The following is a 17,895-nucleotide window of genomic DNA, read 5'->3' on the forward strand; positions in this document are numbered from 1 at the left end:
CCTCTCCCTTTTCTAGAGCCTGTGCAAACAGAAGTGCTTATAACACCAACATGTTACCAACTTACTAAACTTTGAAAAGACAGTGACTCTGAAGTAGTGTAGATTTGCCAGTTGCTAAGTAGATGATTTTTCAGTACTATATTGTAGTTAGTCTTACATTTAATTGTGATAATACTTGTATTCTAGAAATCATAGTATTAGCTTAGGAGCAGTTCATCAGTATTTAGCAAAAATCCTTTGGTGAGATGGCATAGGCTTGAGACTTGGTGCTTAAATTCTAAGTTTTCTGGCACTTTTGGCTAGTTCAAATATAGGAAAATAAGGCCAGAATCTAGTATATGACACTGATCAATTTTCAACCCAAAGAAAAACTGGTTCTAGGAAAAAAACTATTTGTCAAAAAATTCAGATTGTTTGGAATTTATTCCTATTTAATAACATAATATTTCCCTAATAAAGTTTTTCTAATAAGACATATATGTTTAGATTATACTTTAATTATATCAAATAATCTAGGGTTTCAAAGTCAAATTTAACTGCTTTATTTGGAATCAGATTTTCTTAAGTTTGTTTTTTTTTTTGAAAAGGTAGTAATTAAAGAAGAAGTAATTGATTTGGGGCCTCATTTTTCCTTTGTTAAGGTGTTCTTGGTGCTTCACATAGATTCCAAAGAAAATTTTCTGTCTAATAATCATCCTGTTTACAACTGCATAACCTTTAAAAGTTTTCACTAAAATATGATATGGTCAGCATTAAAATATTTTTGTAAAGGATCCTGTTGATATTGTCATGTGACAGGGTGGTGAGGTAAATTTCCCTATGTTGTGACAATGGCCCTTGCCTAACCACAACTTAATCCTAACATTTGAGAAGTTGTCAAAACTGTATTATAACTGATTTTCAGAAGTATTCTATGAAGACAGCTTGCTTCTACTTAATTGAAAATATACATGATTGTTTTCACTAGTCTTTTTTTTCCTTTTGGCAAGAGACCAAAATTGGAATTTTAATGATGACAGTTAATTATAAAATTATCTTTTCCCCTGAAAAATAGTTCAGAAAAATCATGTGGTCTAGTATTAAGATTTCATTTCTCTGGATGGACCACATACATGTTTATATGTAGGTTTACATTCTACACACATACTATGTTCAGCAGATGAAATGTTTGAACCACAATAGTATTTAAAGGATATAAAAGGCTATTTGATTAGCAGGCTGTTGTTACTTACAAATGAATTTTGTCTCCTACAATTAAAAAATCATTTATCCTTGTGTTGCACATGGTTTTTATTTTACTTTTTGATTTTGGTACTCAAAGACTATTAAAATAGGACATTAGTTTCTTTCCTATTAAAAGCCTTTAAAGAAAATGATGTTTTTAAAAGAAAGGCAAGACTTTGAACACCTCTGAGTTTTTCTCCCGTTTCTAAATGCTCTGTAAATTGTGTGTGAAGAATTTAAGACCTGTATGCTTATATTGTGACATTGCTATTGATTTGTAAAATTTTTGTTTGCTGCAGATTGTAATGGGTAAGTGGCGAGTGTGAGGTAAGAAGGGCATGCTATTTGTGAGCATGGCAAAAAATGTATTTTTTCCTACTAGGAATACACCTTCAAAAATAACTGGGTGGTCTTTTATTGCCACGATGTGATTTTTAGGGGGAAACAGTCACAGATACAAAGACATTCTTCAGGATGTGATCACTATAAGACCAAGGGCCTTACAAGTAAGCAGAGTAAAGGACTAAAGATCTCATGTAGGATTGCTACATTGGTTAGAAGAAAAAAAGGGAAGACCTAGTTGCCCTGGAGAGATGAGGAGGCAGTCTGAAATCTCTTGATTTTCAGTGTGAAGATTGCTACACTTTCTACAGTGTGGAAGAGAAAGAATGCAGTACTAAGGAGTCCTAAACAAGGGGTGACTATAGAAACACTAGGTGAAGCATGATGTGATGGGTGGAAAAGACGCATGACACATGCTGGGGAGTATTGAATCATTTCTATTAACAATGATTCATATTCATATAACTAACAGAAGGGTAGAGTCCTTTTCTTTCATTCATTCTTTCATTGTTCTTTTCTTTCATTCTTTTAAAATTTTGTTTGAATCGAGAGAGAGACAAAGTGTTGAGAAGAGTTACCTCCAATTACCTGTGACAGTATTGCTGATAAACTTTTAGAAAAAAAAAATGCATGGCTGGTGAAGTTTTAGACTTAAGGGGGCATATCTTCTAACAGATGGAGTATACACATAGCTATGTATGAATAAAGAAGATGCTTATGCATTATTTGAGAAGACAGTTATGGGAGTAACCTCTAGTAATTTATAAAGTGAAAAGGGTAAATATACAAAAGGACTAATACAGACAACTTCTGAAAAGGAGAGAAAAACCCCACTTAGTCACTTAAACAAAGAGAATAACCAAAAGAAAATATTAGGTAGTGAAATAGCTAACAGCCTTCATAGGTATTCATTTAGAGCTAATCATAACCCTTGGTGTGAATTTAGCTAAGAGATGTATATTTGAATAAGCTTCCTAGATATCCATATATTGGAAATTTTGTTTGAAGACGTATTGGTGGGCCTGTTTGATTTTGCTAAAATGTTAAAATTGACACCTAAAATACAAGACAGTATCAGAATATTGATTTTCACCAAGGAGAAATAATTATTTTATTTTATTGGGATCAAGTGATAAAGGCAAAAACTTGTATTAAAAAAACCTGAGTGAGATGATACAGAACACTTTTGAGGCAACAGAAAACTAACTCTGGAATGTGTGGAAGGACTACAACAATAATACTTAGGGAAGGAAATTTCAGTTGGAGGAAATTTTCTGTAATTCATAACTCATAATTCATGGCATTGCAACAAGATAAAAAGTATTAAGATCAGATAATGTAAAAAATTCAAACTATGTTCATAAAGATTTTAGTAGTATACATAAAAATCTGGGGAATAATGAACATAATAAAGAAATAAAGATTAATTTCAAATTTCCATTAAAAAGCAATATTTCATTGCATCAAAGATTTGATGTAAGACCTGGAAAAATGAGCTTGCTCTTGACATTTACATTTGAAATAAATACCATCACCTCAAATACTTTTTATCAAACATGTGTCTTCTAAAGACTTTAATCATGTTTTATAATGTTAGAGCTGATTTTTTTATCAAGGGGGTGTTAAGTAGTTAGGTTTTGTTGTTCTCAAAGAATCACAGCGTAGTGAGAGAGACACACATATGACTGAGTGCTATAACACAGGCAAGCACAAAGTGCTATGTGAGCAGAGGAGAAGGAACCATTGTTAGTTTATGTGTTTAAAAAATGCACAAAAAAAAGAGGCAACCAGGGTTAATGTTAAGATCAGCATATTATTTGACCTCATTTTGCTATTAGAAAGGAATAGGGGAACTTATTCAGAGCAGAGGGACAGAAAGTTTCACAGTCCTTTTAAATGTTCGTTTTCACCACTTTGTCTTAGAGGCTTTGTGTACATGGTCTTATTGTTAGACACTACAAGGAGATATCCATTAGTTATGGTTTTTGCTTTTAGTTGTTTGCATTTTAAATGATAAAACCAGCAGATACTGATGGGGTTAGTTAATGTTGAACATATCAATAAATAGATGAAAATGTACATACTGTTATGTCTTTTCACTTTTATCATAGGAGGAGGAAGTGGGATGGTAGACAGCAGTTAGTGGGAGTGGTGTGTTTTTCTCTGTGTAACTGTTAGGCAAACTATGTCTTTCATTTTCTATGTTTCTAGGAATTTTCCAATGAGGAAGTACCAGATAAAACTAACTGCCTAAATAATCAAGGTAGAAGAGGTATAGATAAATTTGGCCAATGTTGATGTTGAGGTTGGGTGAGGAGTACCTAGGGTCTGTTAAACTATTATTTCTAATTCCATATATTCTCAAATGTTGCATAATAAAAAAAAATTAAAAAAAAAAAAAAACTAACTGCCTAAAGGAGAAATGATAATAACAGTGACTTTCTTGATGAATGACAGCTTATTTTTACCTGCATGCAGGGTTATAGGAAAGACCTAAAATTCTACAGGATAGATGATGAGATTACAACATTCCTATAACCCCACTTAGAATGTTATGTTTAGTTCTGGTTACCATATTTTTAAAAAAGATGTAGCATTTGAAAAAGGGAATTAGATTGACCTTAGAACTACCAGGTATTAACTGTGAAGACAGGATAGAACCCTGAATTTCTGTAACCTTTAAAGTGCAAAGGTTGAAGAAGATTTAATTGAAAATAAACTCACTTCAATATACGTATAGATAGAGACGTATAAATTTCAATAGAAGTGAAACTTGCTTCTATACTTCTCAGGTTTTCAAGTCAGTTTTTCTGTAGCATGCAAACAGAACAATGCTCTACTGATTTCCCTTGTGAGGTAAAATGTCTGAAGAATTTTCATGCAGTACTTTCCTGAAACATAGAAAGGATATGCCCCTTAGCTGAATACCACTGACAGACATTGCGATAACTACTTATGAATCAAGAAAAAGTATGTCTCAGGAGTGGCAACTAAGTTGCAATAGCTACTAATTTCTCAGAGAAATTTTAATTTAATCTACCTGTATTTTAGGCAGGTTGTTGGCAACTCGGAAATCAGAGAACCATAGAGTATTTGAGCTATGATAGGCCAGAGAGGTCAATTTATCCAACCTTGGTTTTACAAATAAGGATACTGGGATCTAGAAAAGGGAAGTCATTTGCTCATGGTCACACATCCAGTTGCATCGTTGATACTAATACCCAAGTCTCCTTATGTCTTGTTCAGTGTTCTTTCTGTTGACACTATTGCTTACAGAATAGGTTGTTTGAAAATTCATTTATAACTTGGTTTCATGGAACTTGGAAAATCAATTTTCATGGAATCAGTCATAAGCTCAGAGTTCTCCTTTGTTCCATTCTATACTTTGTTTCCATGTTAATTTAAGCTTTAAGTCATATTAATGCTAGCTTTAGACTCTCTGTTGCACATGTCCATTCCTTTTTATTCTCATCTCTATCTACCTGGTTATCTCATGCCGAGGACATTGCAGTAATCTTCTGCCTGATCTCACCTCCAGACACTCTTGTAGCAATTCATTCTGCCCATCCTGTCAGTTTCAACTTCCTAAAGCATTGTTATCCTCTTTCTTTGTTTTCCAAAACCTATCTATTCCTCTAGGCCCCAATCAAACGTCATCTCTTTCATAATGACTTCACTTACCACTCTAGGTATAAGTGATGCTTCAACTAAATTCTTATAGCTATTAGTTTATATCACCATGCATTCAACTTTCATTCATCTGATATTTTTGAATGCCTACTCTACACCAGGAAATCATGTGGCGTTTATCACTCACAGACTTTCAATGTAACAATTTGTGACTATGATATGTCTCTCGTTTCAGATTGTAATATTCTTGATATCAGGGACCATGCTTGAAGATCTTTGTATTCTCCATAGCCTATAGCAAAGAGGCTTTTGTGCATAGTTGATGATCAGTAAGTATTTGTAGATAAATATTGAACTAAGAAAGTGCTATCATAGAGTAAGGAGATAAATGTGGCCTCTGTGGGATCAGTACGAAAACTGTTAGATATCAATTATAAGTATGTTTGAAGAGCTTCCCTTAACCCTTAAAGAAGTTGGTTCTTTACATATCATGAAAGTGATCAAGCAAAAAAAGTATCAAGAAAAAGGGGTATTTCATTCATATTCAGATAGGTAAATATTGTCAACAACAGGAAGTGGAAGAACACTGAATCAAATTAAAAACCCTTCAGTCTCAGTTTCTACATATATAAAAGTGGGAAAGTGTTTCAAACCCACTTTTGCACACAGAGTAGTTTTACTCCTTTAGTTAATGATGAGAAAAATGCTCTGTTAACTGTAAAACTATGTAACAATAAGGTCTTATTATTTAACATGAGATTTTGGATACAAAAAGGAGCTACATCAAAAGGTAATCAATTGTAATGTTAAGTATCTGCCTCTGATGTCTTAATTGGTGAGGAACATGCTTTTTATTTTATTTTATCTTATCCTATTTTATCTTATCTTATTTAATGGTGGTAGAGTGGTCCTTGTCAGAGATTAAATCAAGGGATGAATGTAAGGAATTTAACAGACTTTGAAATAAGTAATCTTCTTCATTCCCACTCCCACCTCTTAGTATTACATTGAGAGCATGTCCAGGCCGAGATTCCTTTGCTCTGACCCTGCTTGATTGTCTTCATCTGCAGCTAGACTAAACCGGATAGGATTACCAGAATGATCAACTGGCAAATGAACTCATTTTGTTAGAAACAGCTTAGCTGAGTTCTACTTACAGAACTGTTAGTGTTTCACATCGAATTTAAGCTTCACTAAACAAATAAGCCAAATGTTAGAAAAAATTAAGGTATAATTAAAATAAGTTTTAGAATATTCTTTCTCTCTTGAATAACTTTATAATGACTCTATACTTTTCACCCATCAATAATTCAGAATATTTGATGCCATCAACTAAATTTGGGCTCATGATATTTCTGATCAACTTTACCTACTCAGTGAAAGTTCACTCATTCTAAAACACCCCAGCTATCCTTATATAAATTAAGCCCCATCATCAATGATGTAAATCAGTGTAGCATAGAGGAAATAGGTTCTTAAAATAAATTTTATTAGAATAAGCTTGAAGACTCTATACAGTGATGGATTTAAATGAGTAAATTGTCCCTTCACATGGCCAATGTTCAGTTAATTGACAAATTTTTACTGAGTGCCTAGTCTGTGAACAAGAAACCTAAACTCATTCTTCAAAGGAGATTGCATTTCAAAAGGAAAATAGATCTAAGACATGTAAATAAATAAAATATTTACACATTACTATAAATGCTATGAAGGAAACACCATCTTAATCAGCAATTTACAGTTGGAGGCTGCGACAAAGTTCTCTCCACAGGCAGCATACAATTTAGAAGTAGGCCAATTTACTATCATCTCAGTGTGTTATCAAACCATCAAAACCAAAGTTAACTAAAAGCTGATAAAGCAGTGTTTGCATCCAATGTCTCAGGGGCTTTAATGTACATCTACCATAAATGTTTGGTTTGGCTTCTAGAACATTTCCTTAGTGTTTTCTCTGAGCCATTCTGAACATACTATAGAAAAACATAATCATCAACTGGAAGACATGAAATATAACTAGTGTAACAGGGTTTAAAAATTCCCTTACAAAAGGCTGGCTAGAACTCCCATATGGATCAAAGGACAAGATTCAAAGGGTCACTCATGGTGTCTTTAGCCAAACCTACAAACAAGGAGAAAAATTTCCAACAGAAATATTGTGAACAAATATGCCACAACAATAAATAATTTAAAATTTATGAAGGTTTTGAAGGATTTTAATGTTAAAACTTTATACAGTAGAAATGATTTCAGATAGGTTATCTAATAATTAAAGTTAATTTATGTGACTGATACTTATAATATATATGTATTGAAATCCCCTTCTTACGAACAAAAATTTTAAAATGCTGTAAGCTCATTTATCTTTACTATCAACCCATCCCGTATGTAATTTTTCCTTTTTTTTTTCCCTTTATACTGTGACTTTAAATCACACTGACATTTAAAGAGTCAAGCTTATGCACCAAAGTATTTCAGAAGAAACATATTTAGTATGACCAAGGTTTTTGTTATTCTCAAATAGTTCTAGGAAAAATAAATTTCTGAAAGGAGGAAAATAGTTTTATTTTTCAGGTTCTTGAATCGGAAGATCATGCCTTTAGAGACTTAAGTGATCAAGAGGTTGTTTGGATACCCTCTGGAAACTTAAATAAGCCTAAAATATCCAGGCCTCTTTCAGTTCCTTTTTCTTTTGACATACATTCTTGTCAAAGAATTTCCAGGATCTCTAAAGAGATTAAGCAGGTTTATAAAAGCTGCTGTGGAGCAAGAGTTGACATATAAAATGAATAAAATTATTAGTTAAGAGTGAGGGAAGCTCCCCAAAACCTCCAACACTGGAAATGCAAAAGTTAACATGATTTAATCATGTCTCCAGAGAGAAACTAAAAAAATTTTACCAACACGTATTTACTGATCATTTATCCCCTACAGATGAAGTTAGGGGTAGGGGCAGGGCATTGCTTGACTTATGTCCTATTTATTTATCATATTTGTTCCCAAATCAACATTTTGTTTATTGTATTGGGCCAGGAAAACACATTACATGACTAAAAGATCTTATCTGTATGAGGAACAGCTAAAGCCTAATTTAGTAGTCCCCAAAGTATGGTCATATATGCCAGGTTAACAGGTGACTCCCATTTAAAAGCCTGAGACGTTTTTCCAGCTTTATCGAGGTAACTGGCAAATCAAACTTGTGTATTTTTGAGGTGTACAATCATTTTACATATATTAAAGCATAGGAAACGTTTTATTGATCTTTTGGAATTTTAAATATATGGTTACTACTCTGATTGAACGATACTGCTTCTGAACAAATTCAGAAATATAGAAGTCGCGTTTTATTTTGAGTGTCAAAAATAAAGTATATGTATTTAACTTGTGGTCCCTAAAGTCCTAGAATTATAGCTAGTGTTAGGCAGTATTGTAAAATGCATTCTCACATTTGACAAGACAAATGAGAAATTTTCAAAAGTCAAGGTAAACTCCTAATTTTCTAAGAAATTTTAAGATCCTTAATAAAAGGACAGTTAACTCATGGATGTTTATATATTTATTGTATAATTCTAACAAGAATGTTTCAGTATTTGGTAATTTCAAAATCTATGCTTAAATAATCTATGAAGCTCAAGCTATAGAAGATTTAAATTATTTTTTAACTTAGTATAATTATGTACATATGGTGACAGTCAAAAATGTTCTGTTGTCTTCAGGAAATTTTATAGTTAAAAAAGGAGGATCTCTGGTAAAAGGGAAAAAGTCCTCCAATATAAAGCCCATTGGATTAAGGAAGTATGCATTATCATTAACTTGGTATGTATGACTATATTCTACTTTAAGAAAATGTAATTTCAAAACAGGTTGTGTGAGTGAATTATAAAGCAAAATCAAATAGTTCTGACAATCAAGTGACAGAACACAAGAGTAGGTGAAAAAATGCTCACCTTCCTTCACTGCCACCTCCTTTCCCCCGCAACCCCAGATACATGTTTGCATCTGTGGGTTTTTTAAAAAATGTTTCCATAGGCCTTTAAGCAGGGAAGCAGTTGCCTTTCAAAAACAAACACCTGAAAGGAGTCTTTTAACAAAAAGGCTATTAGAAGAAGAGATTATGAAGGGGGTGATGAGCTAACCATATATATTTGTAGTGGACATTAGAAGGAGGTTCCTGTTTCTATACTACTAAGAAGTGCAATAAGGCTCAGAATAGCCAAATTACACTACTTATATTTTTTTTTGTATCTTGTCATTTTAAATTTCATTGTTCTTTATTAAAGGGTTTAGGAACACTGGGAAATACTATACTACTGGAAAGAATGGTTGTTTTGTTAACTAAGATAATTATGTGGGGTTTTTATTGATCTCTTTTGTATGTGTTTAACTTATTTTGTGCAGATGTGTGTATGACTGTGTATGTGTGTTTGTGTCTGAGTGTGTGTGTGTGCATGTGTAACCCTTTTGGAGAAGATGTAAGATAGTTCAGTATTGCTTCAGAAATCAGTATATAGTGAGCTGTGTGATTAATGGCTCCATATTTAGGAAATTAAGGCATAACATTGATATTGGCTTACTTTCATCATCCTGTTGGCCGAATAAAAATGAGAAAAAAAACTAGAAGGGATTTTTGTTCCCTAAAAAGTGTTGGAATACCCAATGGGTTGGGAAGGAAGGCTCTTGAGAGAAAGGGGAAAGACACAATATTGCTGAATCTTTTTTTGGAATTGTTACGACCCGAGGCCATTTTCTTCAACAGAAATTTACAACCATATTTCCTTGCCTTCATGTATAGAAAAGCCCTAAACCACATGACATTTCACATTATTCTTTACTCAATGGGGATTAGACCAGAAATGTAATAACATTATTCATATATTTAAAACACTATCTAATAGCAATTCAGGCTTTCCTACCTTCTTTGTGCTCTTCCCTGCTGGTGTTTCATTGTGTGTAACCTATCTAAAATTTCTGCAGAATTTAAGAAGATTTTTTGTGAAATATAATAAAGCCTTGATTAATTGGAAGCTACTAACCAGAACTCTCAATTAACCAGTTTTATTTATTTATTTTTTGCTACACTCTCCTTTTAGAAGGAAGAGGCAAATGACAAGAAAACAAGCTGTTAACAGGTATTTATGTATTTATTTTTTAAAAATCAACTTCCTGGGAATGTCCTGGAGCTTGTACAGATTCAGCCCAACTTCAGTAATTTTATTCCCTGTACTATACTTACTAAGGTAGGAAAGTAGTGCCATTTAAAATTTTCAGCAGCAAATATTGAATCTTGCTTAATCTTTAGTTAATAATAAGAAAAATGCAATCCAAATAGCTAATTAGAACCTGTCTATCCATTTGAGGGTTCTAGTTAATTGGGGTCTTCACGGTTTCACTATTGCCAGTTAGTGATCATTCATATGTATTAACTGGGAGTGAATCCCAGGAACGCGTAGTTGGGAGATGACTTCCAGCCACAGAGAGCAACTCCTTCCCTGGGAACTAAAGCAGAAGCTAGAGAAAGGCTGCAAAGTTGATGGGGGCTTGAGTAAGGGTCACTGACATAAAAATCATGACATCTATGTAAAATAATGGGAAAGTAATTCACCTGCCCCATGGCTCTGAAATGCTTAGGAAGGTACATTCACTTTTGCAGGGCAGCACAGGCTATTAAGTGTGCTACAGCAATAATGGCAAAAAAAAAAAAAAAAAAACCAGGCCTTCTAATCTTCTGGAATCTTTCTAAGCATTAAGCACAGATATATATTGTAGGCATGCTACTAGTTCTAAACTATTTGAAATTATTTTTTCTCTAAAAATACATTTTAAAAATATTTGGAACTCTAAGATTTATGCTTGAAACTTCCTAAAATATCTATGACAATTTCAGTTAAATTGCAATCAGAGACACCATATTGCTCCAGACTTCATACCTTTTCGGTTGTAATGGGAACAAAGAATGGGCAGTTAACTCAGAGATGCAAGGGAGAAGGAGGGCAACCCATGATTCTAAAGTACAGTTTGATATTGACTGCCACACACCCTTCTCAGGTTAAATCACCCTATGGTGACTTTACCCCCTTCCTTCAGGGCTGCTCATGATGCATGTTTTATCTGTATTTTTCTACAAGAAAAATGTCATAGGGTTGTTAGAGAGATGGGGACCACACCATGTGATTTATCCTGGGTTTTCAACATAGAAAATGAAAATCATCATGGTGGTGTTTCTAATATCTGGGGCATTTTCTGTACTAAATATTACTCTTAAATATTTATCATGCACACTAAATAATACCCACGTGACCTGAAGCAGTGGATGTGCCTCCTTAAGTGCTAAACTTATTTTTAAACTGTGACTTCAATGCTGGCGGAGACTAGAACCCACTAGATTTCATTAATGAATGATTTTAACTGAAAAAGTTTAAGTGGATTGAGTTTTGAGATTAGGTTTGGGATATTGAAAGTAAGTGTTTTGATTTTATACGAATGCAATTGAATTCAGGCATTGAAATTGACTTTTTTTAGTAAAATGATATGTAAATGAATGTCAACTTCTTGTTTTTAATTAAGCATAACAGTAGTTTATAACTGTATAGATTTATTTCTAGATTAATCAGAACACACATTACATATGTATATATATATACATATATATATATGTATATATATATATGTATATGTAATGAGTTTTTACACTAACTGTAATCTGAGAAAAACTGTGAAATGTTTTTGAAAGTATGTGTGCTGACACTCAAATAAACTACAGAGAAACAGGAGAGTTGCAAACTCTAATGCCTACTGAGACAAGGGTGGTAGCATAAATGAAAGGCCATAAGCAATAGGGAGTGGTGGGGACTATGGTGACCTAGAGAGCATATATTCTTTCCAAAGGTGGCAGCTATTACTCAGCTCAGCTGATTGCTACCAGGTGGGAATGCAGGCCCACTGTTGTTAAGATTTGACTTTTTAAGAGAAACTGGGAATCCAGATTTTTATATGAAATTCTCCAATTCTTAAATGTTGGTAACTAACTCAATAAAAAGCAACACTATGCAGGCAAAGCAAAACCCATCTGTGGTCTGGATCTAGCCCATGGGCTATCAGTTTGCGACCTCTGCTTTAAACTTAAGTCCTCTAGGTACTGCGGTTTAGAAAATCACAGTACGTTATAAATGCACCCAAAGATCTTGATGATGGAAAATTCAGGTAAAGTAAATAAATAATAAGTGGAGTGCTTGTAAATAATTCTCCTGATACTCAAAATGGTGGTTATGCACTTTGTGATTTTTTTCTTACTACATGGAAATAGCCAAGATATTTTTCCCTTAATGTGGTTTGAAAGCTAAGATAAAATTATGAATTTTTCATTTTCATATTTATCAGTGCAATGCAGTATGAAAGATAATTTCTTCTATGTCCAAAAGAGAATATTTAAGTTAGGCTCTGTCATATAATGTCATTAAGGCTACTATTTAAAGACCAATTTATGGTGCTTTAATAGGAAGAAAGCCATGTATATAGCAAGTGTTGTTTTATTTTAAATTGGCTTGCCTTTAAACAAACTCCCTATTTTATCTGGTGAAATTCCTTTGTTTTTACAAATGGTTAAAGTAAGAAATAAAAGAAATGTAAGTAGTTAGCACAACAAAACTTCATTTGAACTTTTGATAGGCATTGGCAAAGATAAAACAAAAGCTGGTCATTTGAGATTTTATTGAGGTAACTGTTTGACTGATCTGAGACTTTGATTGTTTGTCTCTCCTGCCCTGAACCTTAGCACATAATCCCACTATGCTACAGTGCTTTTGACATCTGTATGCCCCTTTCATCACTGGCAATCCAAAAGAATATTTGTCTAAAAAGGAAACAATTAAATTCCAACCTCTCTAGGAAAAAAAAGAAAACCAGAAAAAAAAAAAAACCCCACTGCTAAACCTGCTTTAATGACCCCTATGATCTGTACCACAAATCCTTAGTCAGGATGGTAAGTTAATATTGTCATTTTTGTTGAGAAACGTTTATCAGAGGACTTAAAAAAAAGAGAAAAGTAAAAAAGAAAGAGAAAGAAAAGAATTCACAATCTCAAATACTAAATTAACTAAAAAAAACCCACCCCTCATTTGTTGACATATTATTCTACTTGCAGATTTAACACAAAAACATATGAAAGATGATAAATTGTTGGACAACTGGTCAACACATATGACAATGTGCAAAATAGCTGATGTTTTACTTAAATAAAATTTGGGTGGACAGTGGTACCCTTTCTAGATCATCAGATAGTTTTGACCACAGGTAATCTGTTGTGTGATAGGGATGAACTACGTTTAAATGTATTAATTAATTAAAACCATTCCTTAAAAACTCCAACAAGTGGAGATTCTTAGTTAATTGACTAGTCCTGAAAGATACAGAATCTAAGAAATAAGTGACTTTTTGATGCATTTGACCAATGTACACATATAAATAAGGTTATTCAGGATAAATTTTGATGAACTAGTGCTTTTTATAATATCTAACATTTTTCGAACATGATATCCCTGGTGTTTTCCATGTATTAGTTCATTTAATCATCATAACAGCCCTATAAGGCAGGTGCTATTATTGTGATTCTTGTTTTACAGATGATGACATTGAGGTACAGAGAAAGTTAAGTGATTTATCTAAGGCCACACAGCCTACAAATACCAGAGCCAGCATTTGAATCAAGGCCATTTGATTTCAAAGCTCATATACTTTGGATCAATATATTTTACAACCTGACAACTGGAATCAGACTAATTACCAAAACACCTAATTTCATTACATTTATATATATACATATACATTATATGTATATGTATATATATATATATATATATATATATATATATACTTTTTCTGACTTATCAAAAATGACATTTCTATTCTGAAATCAACTTTGGTAACATCACTTTGGTAGTGTGTAAAGTTAGCAACATTAATTATAAAATAGTTCAAATAGAAAGAGCAGGAAATAATGAGAGATACCTGTGGACCAATAATCAGGTCTACATTTTGCTACATTTGATTCAGAGCTCAATTGAAAAAATTACAGATACAGATGTTTCTGTAAAGCATTAGTGATATGATTAACACTAATATTCTTTCTATTATACTTCACCCTTCATTGGAAGTAACCACTGCTTTAAAATTGGTGTGTATCATTGCTATGTTTTTAAATTTTATGTGTATTTATACATAAATAATATGCAGCATTGATTTTTGTGTTTTTAAAATGTACCTAAATGGTTTGGTATTATAGTATCATTTTGTAATTGTTGTTTTCACATTATGTTTTTGAGATTTATCTGCATTGATACATGTAGATCTAGTTCATTTTTAAAAATTGTCCACTATACTCTTTCATTCTATGAGTATACCACAGTTTGATTATTTTTTACTGTATTGATGAACACTTAGGTTGTTTCTAATTTTTGTTGTAATGGGCATCATGTTTTCTTGTGCCCCTGTGGGAAAATTTCTCTGGTGTATAAGCCAGAAGTGAAATTGTTGAGCTGTGGGCTATGCACATCTTCAACTTAATAGTTACTGCCAAATTGCTCTCTAAAGCTGTTCTGATTTACCCTCCCACTAGCATTTTACGAGAGCTCTTATTTCCCAAGATTCTTGAAAATGTAGTAGGTATTTTAAACAAAAATTTCTTTGAAGAAAACAATAATTCTTTTTCATTGATTCTCTTTCATGATTATACACTACAGACGAAACGTTGATTCTGATCACAGTGTACATAACAATGTTTACTGATACTATATATTTGTGTCATTATTTTTCGTTTAAAAATATATGCAGTTCAGATAAGCATAAGGATACTATGTAAAATTTGTAAAGTATTTTCCAGGTTTCAAAGCACTTTCCCATAAAGCCTCATTTGATGAGATATTGTGGTATAGCAGGAAGAGCTCTGGAAAACGAGTCAGAAGTTCATGGCCTTAAAACAACCCTGCAAATCACTCTATGGCTTGGGACCTCAGTTGCTGCATCTGTAAAATTAGGATGTTGGACTAAGCTATCTCTTAGAGACATACTATAACCTTTGATCTATGATACATATCGCCCCCTTTCCTTGAAGCTGTAATTTACTTATTGTGCATAAAACATAAAGACAAAATTGAATTTTATCAATTTGTGAAACTGTTGTAACACCCTTAGTTAAGATCATGAGTTTATCCTGTTTATCTTTGTGTTCCTCTTAATGCAAGGACAATTGGGGGTGGGGGTGGGAAAGAAGATGGGAGCAGGAGCTCAGCATTATAAGGACTAGTCAGTGGCAACACACCATCTTGAATTAATCTTGAATGTTCCACACCCTGAAGCATTACATTGCAAATGCTGAAAATACAATGAAAGTCCAACCACTATTTTTTGTGGCTTTGTGTTTCTTTTCAAGCTCTTTTTATGCGTTTCAGATTCAGAGAAAAGAATATTCAGTATTTTCAGCTCACTTAAGATTTGATTCTAACTGCTTTTATGGTGCTGCACATAGCTACTTAAAGTAGAGGGAGGGCTCAGGTTGACTGTTCTGTATTTCTTTTTGGATGGGGGAGGGTAAGTAATTGACTTTGTGTTTGGAGAGACTTTTCATTAGAAAGATCTGGATCTTTAACCTGAGGCTTAACAAAGAGCTTTCAGGCTTTCTTAGATTCTATGTGTGCCGGAAAGAACATTCAGTTAGAAACCTATCTAATATTGTAAGAGATTAAAGTATAAAAGGGAGAGAGTTGAAACTGATTTTATTTAAACTCCCAGAATTGCAAATATAACACACTCACAAACACTCACACATTCACACACACAAGTGTATCCTATCTCAAGCACAGAATACCTATTATTTTCAATGACTTTTAAAAAGGAAACTCTGTTTATCTATGAGGATATTGAACATAGTTATGTTTTTAGTGAAGCTTCTACTTATGGAAGGTAGCAACTCTGGCAAGCAGAATCTAAATCAGTTAATCTCTGGTGATGAAGACATTTTTTGGGGCCTCTCTTTTTTATGAATAGTCCTGGGAAAAAATGTTTGACTATGGCCTTCCTAGGAAGTGAATTGACCTCCTACAGAGATTCAACATCAGATATTACAAGAAAATTGTGGTTCACACACTTTGTTCAGATGATCTCTGGATTAATACAATTCACGTGTATCCCTCATTGTCCAAATGTGACACTAAGCCTAGAGAATCCCACATAAGTTGCTTTTGAGTGTTTTTACCCACTTTGACGTATTTGTGAACTGACTGTGGGGCCCATATCTAAGAACTTCCATTGCTATTTTTGCTAATTGGCACCTTGCTTTACAGTTTAAGCATACTCTGAAAACCACTATTTTGCTCATTGTGTTACTTCCACTAGTTCAATGAAGAGGAACTTGTGCCAAGTTAATCTAGACTATTTTTGCCCTGATCTTACTTATCCTATGTGGGGATTTAATCAGGTTATCTAACTTTTTCAATAAGCACTAAATAAATCACTAAAAATGCAAGATATTCCAAAGTCTTTCAGCTAGTTTCTGTAGGTCAGAGCATTTTTAAGACAGCACATCTTGGATATAATCACAAAATAGCTGATAAGACTGTTGGGAAATTACTACTCTACTTTTAAAAAGAATAAAAATCATGGTTCTGAGTATTTATTAAAAAACAGGAAAGGAGGAAATGTAAGCATTGCTGTTTTGCCTTTTCATCTGCATTTCTAAAAAGTATTATTTGCAGTTGAGATATTAACGATCTTTATTTACAAAACCGTTTGCTGTTGTTCTATGTACTACTCCTTATTGAGTGCAGACACTTTTGTTAGCTTGAATGAATCCTTGGCAAACAACATTTATGTTTTATCCACAAAACATCAAAATCATGGACACTGTTGTCTTTACCACTGTCTCCAAGAATACCCAGGTGCTTTGCCACTGATGGCATTTAGATAATAATACTATAATATTAGTATGAAAATATTCCTTTTTGCTTTTATTGAAAACCCAGTTTGAACCTTGAGCAAGTCATTTACATGATGTTTCCTTGGGATTACCTACATTCTTGTCCACTCTGACCTTGTAATTTTGCTCACAGTTGGAAATGTAATGCAGAGTGACTAAGATAATGTTGTTTACACAGACTTTAAGTGGAGTGACATTATAGTCAAGCAAGTGTCACATCACCCAAAGTGAAGGAAGACTTAATTACCATAATCCCGTGAATACTAAAATTTCTTGGCTATGTGTAGCATAATAATGTAATGTTCTGCATGTTCCATTTAATAATGTGAAGGTGCAATACATTAGGTTTCAGGTTGTGTGTCTCTTTAATATAAAGGAAAAGAAAGTGAATTATAGAAGGAAAATGGCCTTTTGTAAGTAGGATACTTGTCTGAATGTTCAGGTGAAGTCAGTCCTTTCTTTTAAACTTAGAAGAGTTGCCTAGTGATGTGAAAATAAAGGGACTGCTAAAATATCCATAAATCTAGACACCAATGAGTAGAGTGACAGACCATGAATTTCTCTGGAGGGTGCAGGGTAGATTTAACTAAATGACTGAGACAGGATAAAGAGGAAAGGTTGATAACCACCTATTATTGTGCAATGGGGAACATATCATTAATTTACAAAGAGAGTGGTGACATTTTCTAAAAATTGTATAGCCCTATTCTTAAAAGTTTGTCAGTGTAACTAATTAG

General features: G+C 33.2%; 1 protein-coding gene across 4 annotated transcripts in view; it reads left to right on the forward strand.

Annotated features, from left to right (window-relative positions):
- The window catches only part of DACH2 (dachshund family transcription factor 2), a 623,157-nt gene that overhangs the window by 144,631 nt on the left and 460,631 nt on the right, over nt 1-17,895 (forward strand). For 3 of the 4 annotated variants that reach the window (XM_082377224.1, XM_082377222.1, XM_082377221.1), the window contains exon 2: nt 10,284-10,322. The exons of the other annotated variant lie outside the window; for it this stretch is intronic. In XM_082377224.1, coding sequence (XP_082233350.1) covers nt 10,284-10,322 — 39 coding nt within the window. The remainder of the gene's footprint in view (nt 1-10,283; nt 10,323-17,895) is intronic. 4 annotated transcript variants of the gene reach the window in all.

This window comes from Balaenoptera borealis (genome assembly GCF_965194805.1).
Source record: "Balaenoptera borealis genome assembly, chromosome: X".
Lineage (NCBI taxonomy): Eukaryota > Metazoa > Chordata > Mammalia > Artiodactyla > Balaenopteridae > Balaenoptera > Balaenoptera borealis.